A 13,515-nucleotide genomic window follows, 5' to 3' on the forward strand; every position below is an offset into this window, starting at 1 on the left:
AATAAATAACATTTATTTAGGGTTCACTTTGAACTCATTGCTTAAAATGTTCTATTTAATCTTCACAACCACTCTATGAAATTGGTATTGATAAATCTCAGGTATATTCAAGATAAGTCTCTATGTAGGGTTGTGATATTTTTAGGTCTTTTATGTCTTTAGGGTCGTCTCGGCACCAGACATAAGGCGGTTCGACATAATACGCTTGCCCTGAACAGCTCCAGATGCCAAGAATTGGCAAATTACTACTTTGGTTTCAATGGGTGGTCAAAAAGGATCATCAGGGTAAACTCTGTAGATTTTCTTTGACTAACCAGACTCCTTTCAACATTGAACTCCTAGACTTTAGAGAGAAGCATAGAGCAGGGCTATGGGGAGGAGATGTGAGAGGCTTCCACATGGAAGTATCTGAGCATTGGCCTGCCACCTAGAAGTAGTGATAATCTCAATGACTTGGATGGTGGTGTCCATAATTTTCTCCAGTATTTGTATGGTATATAATAAAAAAGTGTTGTCTATATTTAGTCATTCATTTGCAAGTCTCACTTGACTTTGAAGGTATAGCATACCTAAACTATTACCTGGGATTGCTGGAGTTTAGTTTTTATCGCTAACACCAGAATATTTTGAAGTCTAGCCTTTAATTCAAAATCCTAACAGCTTCAGGATCTTTCTAACCTTGAAGAAAGGGAAAATGAAGATATTGTGACACCACTTCAGAAGCAAAGCCTGAAGCTCTTCTGTGCTTTAGAGGTGGCGTTGCCCTCCCACGAGTGCAGGAGTCCTGCAGCTGGCATGGCTGAGGAACCTTTGGATAAGTTGGAGGAAGGTCTGTTTTCCAGTATGTGTGTGTGTGGGGAGGTGAGGGAGGGGGATTTCTCTTTTTTCCTTTCTTTCTGAAACTCAACTTTTAGATACATCATCACCTTGGCTAAGCAACTAAAGCCCTGGGGAGAATTTTTCTGCCTGACAATATAAGTTTTTATCTTAGGCAATACCTGACAGCACCTTAAACTTTAGAATTTTAGAACTGACTGCCTGCCAGGAAGCTTAGGAGGAGGGAAAATTAGTTAGTTTTTTTTTTTTTTTTTGGTTAATAATTTGTTTTGTGCTAAAATAGTCCTTCAAATACAGATGTCTTCTGGCCTTCAGTTATCCCAACAAAATCATTGTCTAAAGATTGAAATAAACTCTTGTGTAAATGTTCAGTCCTTTGCCTCCTATAGAGGGGCCTGAGCGGAAAAAGTAAATGTAGATCCCTAGAAAGGGGATTCCGACTGGTACTGAATTTTTTCCTAGAATCCATGGCACTTGGGCTTAGGGTTTTACGTCAGAGGCAGGGCTGTTCGCGAATGGAGTGGAGGAGGCTCCACCATCCACCTGAGTGGGTGATGGTTGAGGAGAGGCCAGATCATCTGCACTACCACCAAGTCTATCTCACTGTATGAATCCAGCCCTTTACGCACAGGAGAGCAGGGTCTGTAGCAGTGTAGCCTCAGCTTGTCCATTTGAAATCTGTGAGTAACATGAGATTTGTGCCACGTTCTTGGTTTGCATTTCCCATCGAGTATTTTAGGAACTTCCAGAACATATCTGAGCAGTAAAAATGTGCCATGCCAGCGTATACCTACAACAGAGACATTCAACCGTACCCCAGTGTTGTGCCTGCCCTTAATCACTAAGATAATGATCTAAGAATGACAGATGCATTTTTAGTTTTAAACACATAACCTAGAGATCAGTTATTCAGATAGGTATTTTAAATTCATCTGTTTTGGTTGGATTTAGGGTCATTATCATTCCTTATGAAAAGGAAGGTAACCCAGAAGCTTGCTATTCAGAAGGCTATGACAGATGCATTCCAGAAACTGATGATTGTGGTTTTAGGTAAGACCTTTTTTTCTTTTTTTTTCAGTACTCACTCAAAGTTCATTAAAATAAATGTCCTATGATATGTCCTTTAGTTGTAGTAAAAGTAGCTCTTATATACTTTATTTTTAACTTTTCTCTTTTTGAATATTATTCACAGGCACAGACTCAATTTCTTATATAATGATAATAACTTTTTCTTACTGATGTTCAAGTATTCACAACTTAGCTACTAGTAGCAGTTTTAAGATGACTCTTTGTCCTTTCAACATTATCCTAGACAATTTCTTTTCTTTTTTTTTTTCACACACACACACACACTGTATTTTATTTTTACAAGAGATAAATAGACTGACACCAAGCATTGTAAATGGATGACCACAACAAAAGCAACAGTGATTGCAATTGCCAAACATGAAACACACTCATACTATGTCATAATATTGACATTCGGTCCAGTAATCCTCCACTGTAATAGCTCCTTTACTTTGCAGTGAAAATTGATTTCTATATTCTTTGCCTTTGAGTCCTTGTGAAATTTTTTCTTTTTAATTCAAACAGAAAGTCACAAAAATTATAATCATCCTCATCAGTTCACTCAGTGCCATGTAATTAATTTTTTTTTTCATCTTGATCTTTTGTTAGCACTTTTATGAGTTCATCAGTTTTCCATTAGAGTTCTGAAAATGCTTATTCATTCAGTTCAGCAGTACAGTTCCCAGAAACTTGTACTTGTCAGAGTCTTTTCTATGAATTCCTTGAAGATGAAACCCTTTTATAGGAACATATTTGCAAAAGCATCAGAGTACACCCAGAACTGTCTGTAACTGACAAAAGACTTAAAAATGACCACGGATAAAGATTTGATGAAAGTTCATAATAGTGCAATTGACAATGAAATTTAGTTTTTTCTGAGATATACATTTTAAAGTAATAACTAGAATTATGACTTATAACGTGATACCAGAACATATAAGATTTTTAGAAATTTCACATAATGTCTGAAACATTTATATTAACATATTTCCATACAGATAACCCAATGAAAGTTTAGTATTAGTTGTTTTGTTTCTTTGTTTGTTTATCCTGCAGGTTCTTATTAGTCATCAGTTGTATACAAATCAGTGTATACATGTCAATCCCAATCGTCCAATTCAGCACACCACCATGCCCACCCCACCACAGTTTTTCCCCCTTGGTGTCCATATGTCTGTTCTCTACATCTGTGTCTCAACTTCTGCCCTGCAAACTGGCTCATCTGTACCATTTTTCTAGGTTCCACGTACATGCCTTAATATAGCATATTTGTTTTTCTCTTTCTGACTTACTTCACTCTGTATGACAGTCTCTAGATCCATCCACGTCTCCACAAATGACTCAATTTCTTTCCTTTTTATGGCTGAGTAATATTCCATTGTATATATGTACCACATCTTCTTTAACCATTCGACTGTCGATGGGCATTTAGGTTGCTTCCATGTCCTGGCTACTGTAAATAGTGCTGTAATGAACATTGGGGTGCATGTGTCTTTTTGAATTACGGTTTTCTCTGGGTATACGCCCAGTAGTGGGATTGCTGGATCATATGGTAAATCTATTTTTAGTTTTTTAAGGAACCTCCATACTGTTCTCCATAGTGGCTGTATCAATTTACATTCCCACCAACAGTGCAAGAGGGTTCCCCTTTCTCCACACCCTCTCCAGCATTTGCTGTTTGTAGATTTTCTGATGATGCCCATTCTAACTGGTGTGAGGTGATACCTCATTGTAGCTTTGATTTGCATTTCTCTAATAATTAGTGATGTTGAGCATCTTTTCATGTGCTTCTTGGCCATCTGTATGTCTTCTTTGGAGAAATGTCTATTTAGGTCTTCTGCCCATATTTGGATTGGGTTGTTTGTGTCTTTAATATTGAGCTGAATGAGCTGTTTATATATTTTGGAGATTAATCCTTTGTCCGTTTATTCATTTGCAAATATCTTCTCCCGTTCTGAGGGTTGTCTTTTCGTCTTGTTTATGGTTTCCTTTGCTGTGCAAAAGCTTTGAAGTTTCATTAGGTCCCATTTATTAATTTTTGTTTTTATTTCCATTACTCTAGGAGGTGGATCAAAAAAGATCTTGCTGTGATTTATGTCAAAGAGTGTTCTTCCTGTGTTTTCCTCCAAGAGTCTTATAGTGTCCGGTCTTACATTTAGGTCTCGAATCCATTTTGAGTTCATTTTTGTGTATGGTGTTAGGGAGTGTTCTAATTTCATTCTTTTACATGTAGCTGTCCAGTTTTCCCAGCACTACTTATTGAAGAGACTGTCTTTTCTCCATTGTATATCTTTGCCTCCTTTGTCATAGATGAGTTGACCATAGGTGCGTGGGTTTATCTCTGGGCTTTCTATCTTGTTCCATTGATCTATGTTTCTGTTTTTGTGCCAGTACCATATTGTCTTGATGACTGTAGCTTTGTAGTATAGTCTGAAGTCAGGGAGTCTGATTCCTCCAGCTCTGTTTTTTTCCCTCAAGACTGCTTTGGCTATTCGGGGTCTTTTGTGTCTCCATACAAATTTTAAGATGATTTGTTCTAGTTCCGTAAAAAATGCCATTGGTAATTTGATAGGGATTGCATTGAATCTGTAGATTGCTTTGGGTAGTATAGTCATTTTCACAATATTGATTCTTCCAATCCAAGAACATGGTATATCTCTCCATCTGTTGGTATCATCTTTAATTTCATTCATCAGTGTCTTACAGTTTTCTGCATACAGGTCTTTTGTCTCCCTAGGTAGGTTTATTCCTAGGTATTTTATTCTTTTTGTTGCAATGGTAAATGGGAGTGTTTCCATAATTTCTCTTTCAGATTGTTCATCATTAGTGTATAGGAATGCAAGAGATTTCTGTGCATTAATTTTGTATCCTACAACTTTACCAAATTTATTGATTAGCTCTAGTAGTTTTCTGGTGGCATCTTTTGGATTCCTTATGTATAATATCATGCCATCTGCAAACAGTGACAGTTTTGCTTCTTCTTTTCCAATTTGTATTCCTTTTATTTCTGTTTCTTCTCTGATTGCCGTGGCTAGGACTTCCAAAACTATGTTGAATAATAGTGGTGAGAGTGGACATCCTTGTCTCGTTCCTGATCTTAGAGGAAATGCTTCCAGTTTTTCACCATTGAGAATGATGTTTGCCGTGGGTTTGTCGTATATGGCCTTTATTATGTTGAGGTAGGTGTCCTCTATGCCCACTTTCTGGAGCGTTTTTATCATAAATGGGTGTTGAATTTTGTCAAAAGCTTTTTCTGCATCTATTGAGATGATCATATGTTTTCTATTCTTCAATTTGTTAATATGGTGTATCACATTGATTGATTTGCGTATGTTGAAGAATCCTTGCATCCCTGGGATAAATCCCACTTGATCGTGGTGTATGATCCTTTTAATGTGTTGTTAGATTCTGTTTGCTAGTATTTTGTTGAGGATTTTTGCATCTATATTCATCAGTGATATTAGTCTGTAATTTTCTTTTTTTGTAGTATCTTTGTCTGGTTTTGGTATCAGGGTGATGGTGGCCTCATAGAATGAGTTTGGGAGTGTTCCTTCGTCTGCAATTACTTGGAAGAGTTTGAGAAGGATGGGTGTTACCTCTTCTCTGAATGTTTGATAGAATTCACCTGTGAAGCCATCTGGTCCTGGACTTTTGTTTGTTGGAAGATTTTTAATCACAGTTTCAATTTCATTACTTGTGATTGGTCTGTTCATATTTTCTGTTTCTTCCTGGTTCAGTCTTGGAAGGTTATACCTTTCTAAGAATTTGTCCATTTCTTCCAGGTTGTCCATTTTATTGGCATAGAGTTGCTTGTAGTAGTCTCTTAGGATGCTTTGTATTTCTGTGATGTCTGTGGTAACTTCTCCTTTTTCATTTCTACTTTTATTGATTTGGGTCCTCTCCATCTTTTTCTTGATGAGTCTGGCTAATGGCTTATCAATTTTGTTTATCTTCTCAAAAAACCAGCTTTTAGTTTTATTGATCTTTGCTATTGTTTTCTTTGTTTCTATTTCATTTATTTCCGCTCTGATCTTTGTGATTTCTTTCCTTCTGCTAACTTTGGGTTTTGTTTGTTCTTCTTTCTCTAGTTCCTTTAGGTGTACGGTTAGATTGTTTACTTGAGGTTTTTCTTGTTTCTTTAGGTAGGCTTGTATAGCTATAAGCTTCCGTCTTAAAACTGCTTTTGCTGCATCCCATAGGTTTTGGACCGTCGTGTTTTCATTGTCATTTGTCTCTAGGTATTTTTTGATTTCCTCCTTGATTTCTTCAGTGATCTCTTGGTTATTTAGTAACCTCCACGAGAGGCTGTTTCATCTTCAGGAGAAGAGACTTCTCAGGAAAATCCTTTTCCAGAATTATTTTCTCTTTCAGACCCTTCTACAGAAAACACTACTTGAGAAAACAATACTGCACAAAATGTTTCTGAAGAAATTATTTCTTCAGGAAACTCTACTCTCCCAGGAGGAACCGGCCCTGGAAACACTACCCATAGGAACGTCTCCACTGCACATTCTACTGTTTTTTTTTGTTTGTTTTTGTTTTTTTCCCACACACACACACACACTGTATTTTATTTTTACAAGAGATAAATAGACTGATCGGGTCCACAGAAAACCCAACGTCAAAAGGAGTCGAAAGTTCAGAAAGAAAAGTTCACCCAATAGAATGATGCTTGCAAGCCCTCCGTTCTCTGTAGGGAGGAGTCTCATAAATTCCCCTCCATGAGAGGCTGTTTCATCTTCACGAGAAGTGACTTCTCAGGAAAATCCTTTTCCAGAATTATTTTCTCTTTCAGACCCTTCCATAGAAAACACTACTTCAGAAAACAATACTGCACAAAATGTTTCTGAAAAAATTATTTCTACAGGAAACTCTAGTCTGCCAGGAGGAACCAGCCCTGGAAACACTACCCATAGGAATGTCTCCACTGCACATTCTACTGTCGCTGTAGACAACAGTATGCCAACTGTTCAACACACCAACGAAACACAATGGGAGTAGCACAACACGGGCACTGAATTATCCTCTAAGCCCACAGGCTTCACTTTCCTAGGGTTCACATCCCCAGGTGATCAAGTTGAAACTCAGCTAAAGCAGCAGCTACGGTCCCTCATCCCCAACAATGACATGCGAAGGCTCATTTCTCATATTATCCAGACTCTGAAAATGGACTGCTCGGAGACCCACTTGGAGCTGGCCTGTGCCAACCTCATCTCTAGAACAGGCCTCCTGATGAAGCTTCTCAGCAAGCAGCAAGAAGTAAAGGTGTCCAAAGCGGAATGGGATACGGACCAGTGGAAAAGTGACAACTCTATCAGTGAGAGCACAGAAGCCCAGAGTGAGCAGAAAGAGCAGGAGTCAAGTGAGGTGAGGAGAACCCCTGAAACATGGGACCTGGACTTTTACTCAGTTTAGGACATGCCATGAACGTGCCCAAGCAGGAGTACCACGGGCTCCTAGTCCGTATCTTATCTTTAGCCATGAAACTGGCTAAGACAGTGATCTCCCACTTTGCTCATTTAGAGAGTGTGCCCCACTATTCCTAGGGTAGACGAGAAAAGGACATAACACAAGACAAATTGTAGATAAATAAATTGTAGAAAAAAAGGCTAATGATAAGCTTAATAACATTAAATTTAGCTTGTTCTTATAGAAGCTACTCGCCTGAAAGGATTGGGTTTTATAGTAGTTTAAGAATAGTTAGCTATTGTTTAGAATAGGTTTAAGAAGAGTTAGCTTTCATCCCTTGTATCTCCTTGTTTTTAAAAAATTGTTATATATTTTTTTAGCTCACAAAAGAAGTTCCAGGATATGGCTGTAACAACAAACTCATCTTGGCAATATCTGTAACTGTAGTAGTGACGATTTTGGTTACAATTCTCTGTCTCATTGAGGTAAGGACAATAATTCTTTCAGATTCAGAACCCACAAACTGAGAATCAAAGCCACCTTTCCACCTACTACTACTTGATACTTCTCTTTAGTCATGAGGACTGAGATACAATTTGTTCTTTTACTGAAAATTATATCCCCAGGATTTTTTGTTTCTTTTCTTTTTTTCGGTGCGTTGGGTCTTCATTGCGGTGCGCGGGCTTCTCATTGAGTTGGCTTCTCTTGTTGTGGAGTACGGGCTCTAGGCGCGTGGGCTCAGGAGTTGTGGCGAACGGACTTAGTTGCTCCGCAGCATGTGGGACCTTCCCAGACCAAGGATCGAACCCGTGTCCCCTGCACTGGCAGGCGGATTCTCAACCATTGTGCCCCCAGGGAAGTCCCCACCGGATTTTTTAAAGGAACTCCACTGCCAGGAGATCTCTACGGAATTGGATCCGTGATAACAAGCCATTGTACTATTTTGACAAGTTAAGTTTATAAGAAGGCCAGAGTTGACATGATAGTAAAATTTCTTCAACTCAAAAAACTATGCTGATTTGATGTACTCACCTGTCACTCTCAGTCTACTGTTGATTTCTTTCCTTGTTGGCTGAAGTGAGGAGAGGTATACGATCTCCATACTCAGGGAGCTATCAGTCACCCTGGGAGGGCTAAAAGGACATGCCTAAAAGATAAAAGTATGATCTCGTCAATTCCTTAGGTTTACTTAGCAGCTTTCTTCTCCAGTGTATTAGGAATTGTGTAGATAGGTTCCATTAAAACACTGCAAGTAAAATCCTGCCGCAGGCTACCCTAAAGTATGTCATATTTATAGTAGCCTATTCCTGGAGCTAGCCTGTTTACCTTTTGGTCAGTTACCTAATGGTTTGTTACTTTTCCCAACAGGCAGTGGCTAACATTAAAAGAGTGATTTTAATAAGCTGGCAACCTTGATGCTACCCTACCAGTCCCACCTGCTTTATTTACCTTTTCTCTTGCTATGGCAGCCCTCCATTGCAGCCAGAGCAGCTCCTCCCTGTACGCTGGTTACACCACGTCCGTGCCTGCTGTTGTCTGTGCCTTTGCCCGTCTAAGATTCCCTGATGTTGCTTTGCTGTGGAAGTCCTATGAACCTCTCAAAAGCCAGCTCAAGTTCAGATATCTTTCTTCATAAAGCCTTCCCTGCATACTCCAGCCCTCCTGATCCTAGTCCTGTGAGGTTTGTCACCATTTCTTAGGGGCCATAGCAAAGCAGTCGCCTCCCCTCAGAGCTCACAAAAGTGGGAAGCAGTTTTTAAAAAGGCAGCCCCCCAAGAGAGAAACACCAAGGTTAGCACATCATGGCGCTGAGCAGAGATGTGTAAGGACCAATGGCTTCCTGGCCTATCAGACTTGAATAAAACCTGACATGATGTACTAACTTCTAAAGAGAAATGTGTCTATCTGCAGGAGGGTTGGTCAGTAGTGAAAGCATAGAAAAGGTGAGGAGAGACCAACATGGGCAGCGCCCATCCTCACATTTCCCGGGAGTAGAGATGGCACCTTAGGCAGCAGAACTGAAGAGTCAGGCCCACTAGCCAGGCTGTGCCTGTTGAGCTGGATGGATCCACTGCCTCAGGCCTTCCCATTAAATTCTGGATTCAGCTGATTCCTTTTCTAATTCTGTTCTCACCAAGTAGCCTTCGATTGTGTGATTGTGCTTTAGTGTGCCACGGAGGCCTGTCTCCACAGAAGGTAATTCTCTGATTGTGTAGACACGGATGCCCTGTGTGTAGAACAGATGTATTTCTCATTGTCAAGTAATAATTTGGCATTCTGATTTTTGATCAATCCTGTGCTATTGATAAAGTGAGACTGCCACAACAGGAAGACGCGAGTTGTCTCTTGGTGAGGAAGAGTATGATTTCTGAGCCTAGGAGGCTGGGGACTAGCATGGGGTCAGCTTGCTAGTCATTGGCCATTGCCCAGACTGTCCCCTCTACATCTCCAGGTGGCATGTGGCCTTTTGCTTTTTTAGAATTTCTGTAAAGTCCCCTTTTTATTGTTTCGAACTTCTATGGAGTTTAACCTTGCATTTGTTTTGTTTGGTTTGGTTTGGTTTAGGCCTGTGGGATCTTAGTTCCCCAAGTAGGGATTGAACTTGTACCCTAGGCAGTGAAAGCGAGGAGTCCTAACCGTTATTTCCTCTCCCCACTTATATGATAAGCTCTTTGAGGACAGGGGCCATGCAGTGTTCTTCCTATGGTAGACACTAATGGTGTTCGACGGAAGAGAGATGAGGCGTTATGTCCATTCCACAGTGAGGAATCATGCAACCGAATATTTATTTGAAGTAGCATCGAGTCCAGCAATAGACCATGTGTTCTTAAGACTTTTGAAATGTCATCTTTTAATATTCCATCAGTGGGAGAAAATGAATAAATGGTGATAGAATAGCTGCCTAACTATTTGGGGGGTAAAGAATAGCAGATCCCCATTTTTCATCTTAGATAAACATATTTCCATAAATGTGAAAAAAGACCACATAAAGGTATTAGAAGAAAATAAAAGCAATATTTTTATAATCTTATTGTGGGAAAGAGCCTTCAGAGCCTGATGCCACAAGCAGAGCCTTTGATATATTCCACCATCTTGTCTGTGACACCAGCTTAGCACTGATTCATGCCAAGCGTAAGATGAAGAGTTATCCATATATTGTCTGATTTAATGCCCACAGTCCTGTGAGGATGATATTACTATCCCTCCTTCATAGATGAAGGAGATCAATGTAAGGCCCCAGTGGCCAAACCAAAAGCAGAAGCCAGTTTCACCCGACTGCAAAGCTTGTGCTCCCCACTCCACTCTTTTGTCTTGTCTCCTTAGAGACAAAACCACTGGAAAGATTCGAAACACTGGAATTCAATGAAAGCCAGTATTTCTTTACTATAAAGAGTTTTTTGTTTGTTTGTTTGTTTGCGAGTGGCGGGGTTTGGCCATGCTGTGCAGCTTGTGGGATCTTAGTTCCCTGACCAGGGATTGAAACTCGGGCCGCAGCAGTGAAAGCGCCAAGCCCTAACCACTGGACCACCAGGGAACTCCCAAGAGTTTTATAAGTCAACAAGAAGAAGACAAACAGTCCAGGGAAAAAGGGGGCAAGGGCTGTTCAGAGTAGCAGGTGTGTTGACAGTCTGCCACCATATCTGCCCGTCCTCTCCTCATGGCTCATGTGGGGTGGATTTTGTTAGCCAGGCCTTTGTCACCTCATGACGTACAAATAATCTCTAATATTTTCTTCAAGTACTTTTATAATCCGTCTAGAATTTGTTGTATTTGTTTTTTAGTGTGGTTGAGGTAGGGGATCTAACTTTTCCCCCCTACATGAAGATCTAGTTGTTTTCAAATCTTTCACTGAATGGTTTATTCTTTCTTCCCTGGTCTAATATACTATCTTCATCTGGACTCTATTCTGTGATCCAGTTATCTTGTCCTGTACCAGTACCAATATCACACTGCTTAATTCCAGTTGCTCTATAACATATTTTATATCTGGTAGGGCAAGTTCCTACTCTTTGACCTTCTTTTTCATACATTTCATAACTATTCTTACATATATTCTCTACCAAATGTCAGCTGGCCAGGTTTTACTTAAAAATTATTTTGGATATAAATGGATTGCATTGAATTTGTAGGTTAATTTGAGGAGAAATGACCTCTTTACAACATTCCAGGAGGATGATATCTCGTGCCATGTAAGTACTTCTTAATGTCCTTCAAAAAAGTTTTAATATTTTCATCACAGAGGTCTTACAAATTTTCAGTTTATTGCTAGGTACTTTATGCATTTTTATTGATATAGTAAATGGGATGTTTCTTCTGTTTTTTAGTGAGTTATTTGTGTTATATGGGAAAGCTATTGAGGCTTATATGTTGATCTCTTGATTTTGTGTGTAGCCATCTTACTCATGTTACTTCCAATAAAATTTCGGTTGATTCTTTTGGTCTTTTTAGGTCCCTCATTTCATATGCAAATATGTTTCTCTCTTCCTTTCCAATACTTCGTTTTTCTTATCGTACTGATTAAGACCTCCTCCACAATGATCGATAGTAGCAGTAATGATGGACATCCTACTCTTGTTCTTGACTTTAAAACAATGCTTAGGTTTCTGCTAGATACTTTTATTTTCTTTTCCTACTTCTAAGAATTTTTATTAGGAATTATCTGTTGAACGTTATCTAAAACAGTCAATAAAATACATCGCCAGCTGCATGCAAGACCTTAAGGTACTGTGGAAGAGTCAAAGGATTATTAAACAGGGTAGAATTCCTTTCCTTAAAAAAGTTATCATCCAACTGAGTAGATAAGATTTAAAGTAAAAAGGAATGAATAAAGATTTGGAAATAATTGTAATGGATAATCATGATCATGTTTTCTTTCAGAACAGATTTATTCTCATAGAATTGCAAAAGGGGAAGATAAAAAAAGAAGCAGAAGATAAATATTGGTCTTTTAACGCAGAATTTTACAACTAGAGGAGAACTTAGAACTCATCTATTTCAATTTCCTCACCAAAGGCAAGAAGAATGTTTCATTACCCTAATGGTTTACCCTAATTTATTTATCAGCAGAATTAGCTTCCCAGCCCAAGCTGAGTTAGAACAGGACTGGCACAGATTCATCTGCTTTCACTAGTCCTTTAAGGAAAGAGGGTGGATGGGGAGAGGTTTTGGTTGTACCTGTTCCTGCTGGCCTGGTGCCTGGTTCCTAGGCATCAGGCCAGGCCAGAGGCCTTCTAGGAGGCTCTGCGGTAGGGAGGGCCACATGGTTGGGGATTTAGGGGCTGGCCTCACTCAAAGCTGACGAAAGGTAGAACCTATGAGTCCCTTCTGTAAAGTGGCAAGAAAACTTCCCTTCTCACCCTACTGTTTTTCAGGCCGCTACTCTTTATTCCCTTTATCCAAACCTCATAGAATTTTAACCGGGAGAAACTTTAGACAGCAGTTTGTCTCTTCCTTTTATAATAAGGAAATGGAGAAAGAGAAAGGGAAAATATCTTGCCCCATGGTCATACTGCTAGTGATTATCAAAAAGAAGAGGGTCCCTTTCCACTGAGGACTTCTCTACTGATCACACTGTGCTTGGGCTGTGAGCTCCGTTTTATGTCACAATTCAGTATACACATACTATATGGGTATAAGTAGTTTCTGAAACTAACTTATTGTGCACTCTAATTTTTTTCTATTCTATTTGTATTCAAAAAGAGTATTTCGTGTTTCCCTGCTGGTCATGGCCTCTAAACTGATTTCACAATTCACTGACACCTCAGTGACAGCCTACAATATGAAAGTCAGAGAGCTATAGATAACTTTGCTAGTTGGGTTCAGGTGTTTACTTGGTGTGATTCAACTTATAGGATAGGATAGAGCAGCCAGGAAAATAAAAGCACCTTCTCCCCACAGCCACCCCCCCAGCAAATGCTGCATGTGCGACTAAGTCCGAAGCAGACTGGTGTGAAGCGCATCTAGAGAGTAACGTGTTTCTGCCCAGCGCCACTGTGCAGTGTTTTCTCTGCACGAGGGCTCTTGGCCAAGGGCCAAGAAAGGTGAACGGAGCTGAAAATCCTGCCTATACTCCATGCTAAGCCACATGCAAAGGTCTCCCCAGAGACACGGGGTGGGGGGGGGCATTTTGGACAGACACGGAGAGGAGAACTTCTGGAAGGCCAGCATGCATGGGATGATTTTCAAGATCCCGGGTCTGTG

General features: G+C 39.8%; 1 protein-coding gene across 1 annotated transcript in view; it reads left to right on the plus strand.

The window, feature by feature from the left end:
* The window catches only part of LOC132354529 (leucine-rich repeat-containing protein 37A3-like), a gene marked incomplete at its 5' end in the record, with an annotated part of 79,280 nt that extends 66,998 nt beyond the window's left edge, over window positions 1-12,282 (plus strand). Inside the window, 5 exon segments of the mRNA XM_059906413.1 lie at window positions 163-285; window positions 661-861; window positions 6,499-7,272; window positions 7,695-7,799; window positions 12,198-12,282. Of these exon segments, the coding sequence (XP_059762396.1) occupies window positions 163-285; window positions 661-861; window positions 6,499-7,272; window positions 7,695-7,799; window positions 12,198-12,251 (1,257 nt within the window).
* Window positions 12,283-13,515: the final 1,233 nt, after the last annotated feature.

Source organism: Balaenoptera ricei, chromosome 20 (genome assembly GCF_028023285.1).
Source record: "Balaenoptera ricei isolate mBalRic1 chromosome 20, mBalRic1.hap2, whole genome shotgun sequence".
NCBI lineage: Eukaryota > Metazoa > Chordata > Mammalia > Artiodactyla > Balaenopteridae > Balaenoptera > Balaenoptera ricei.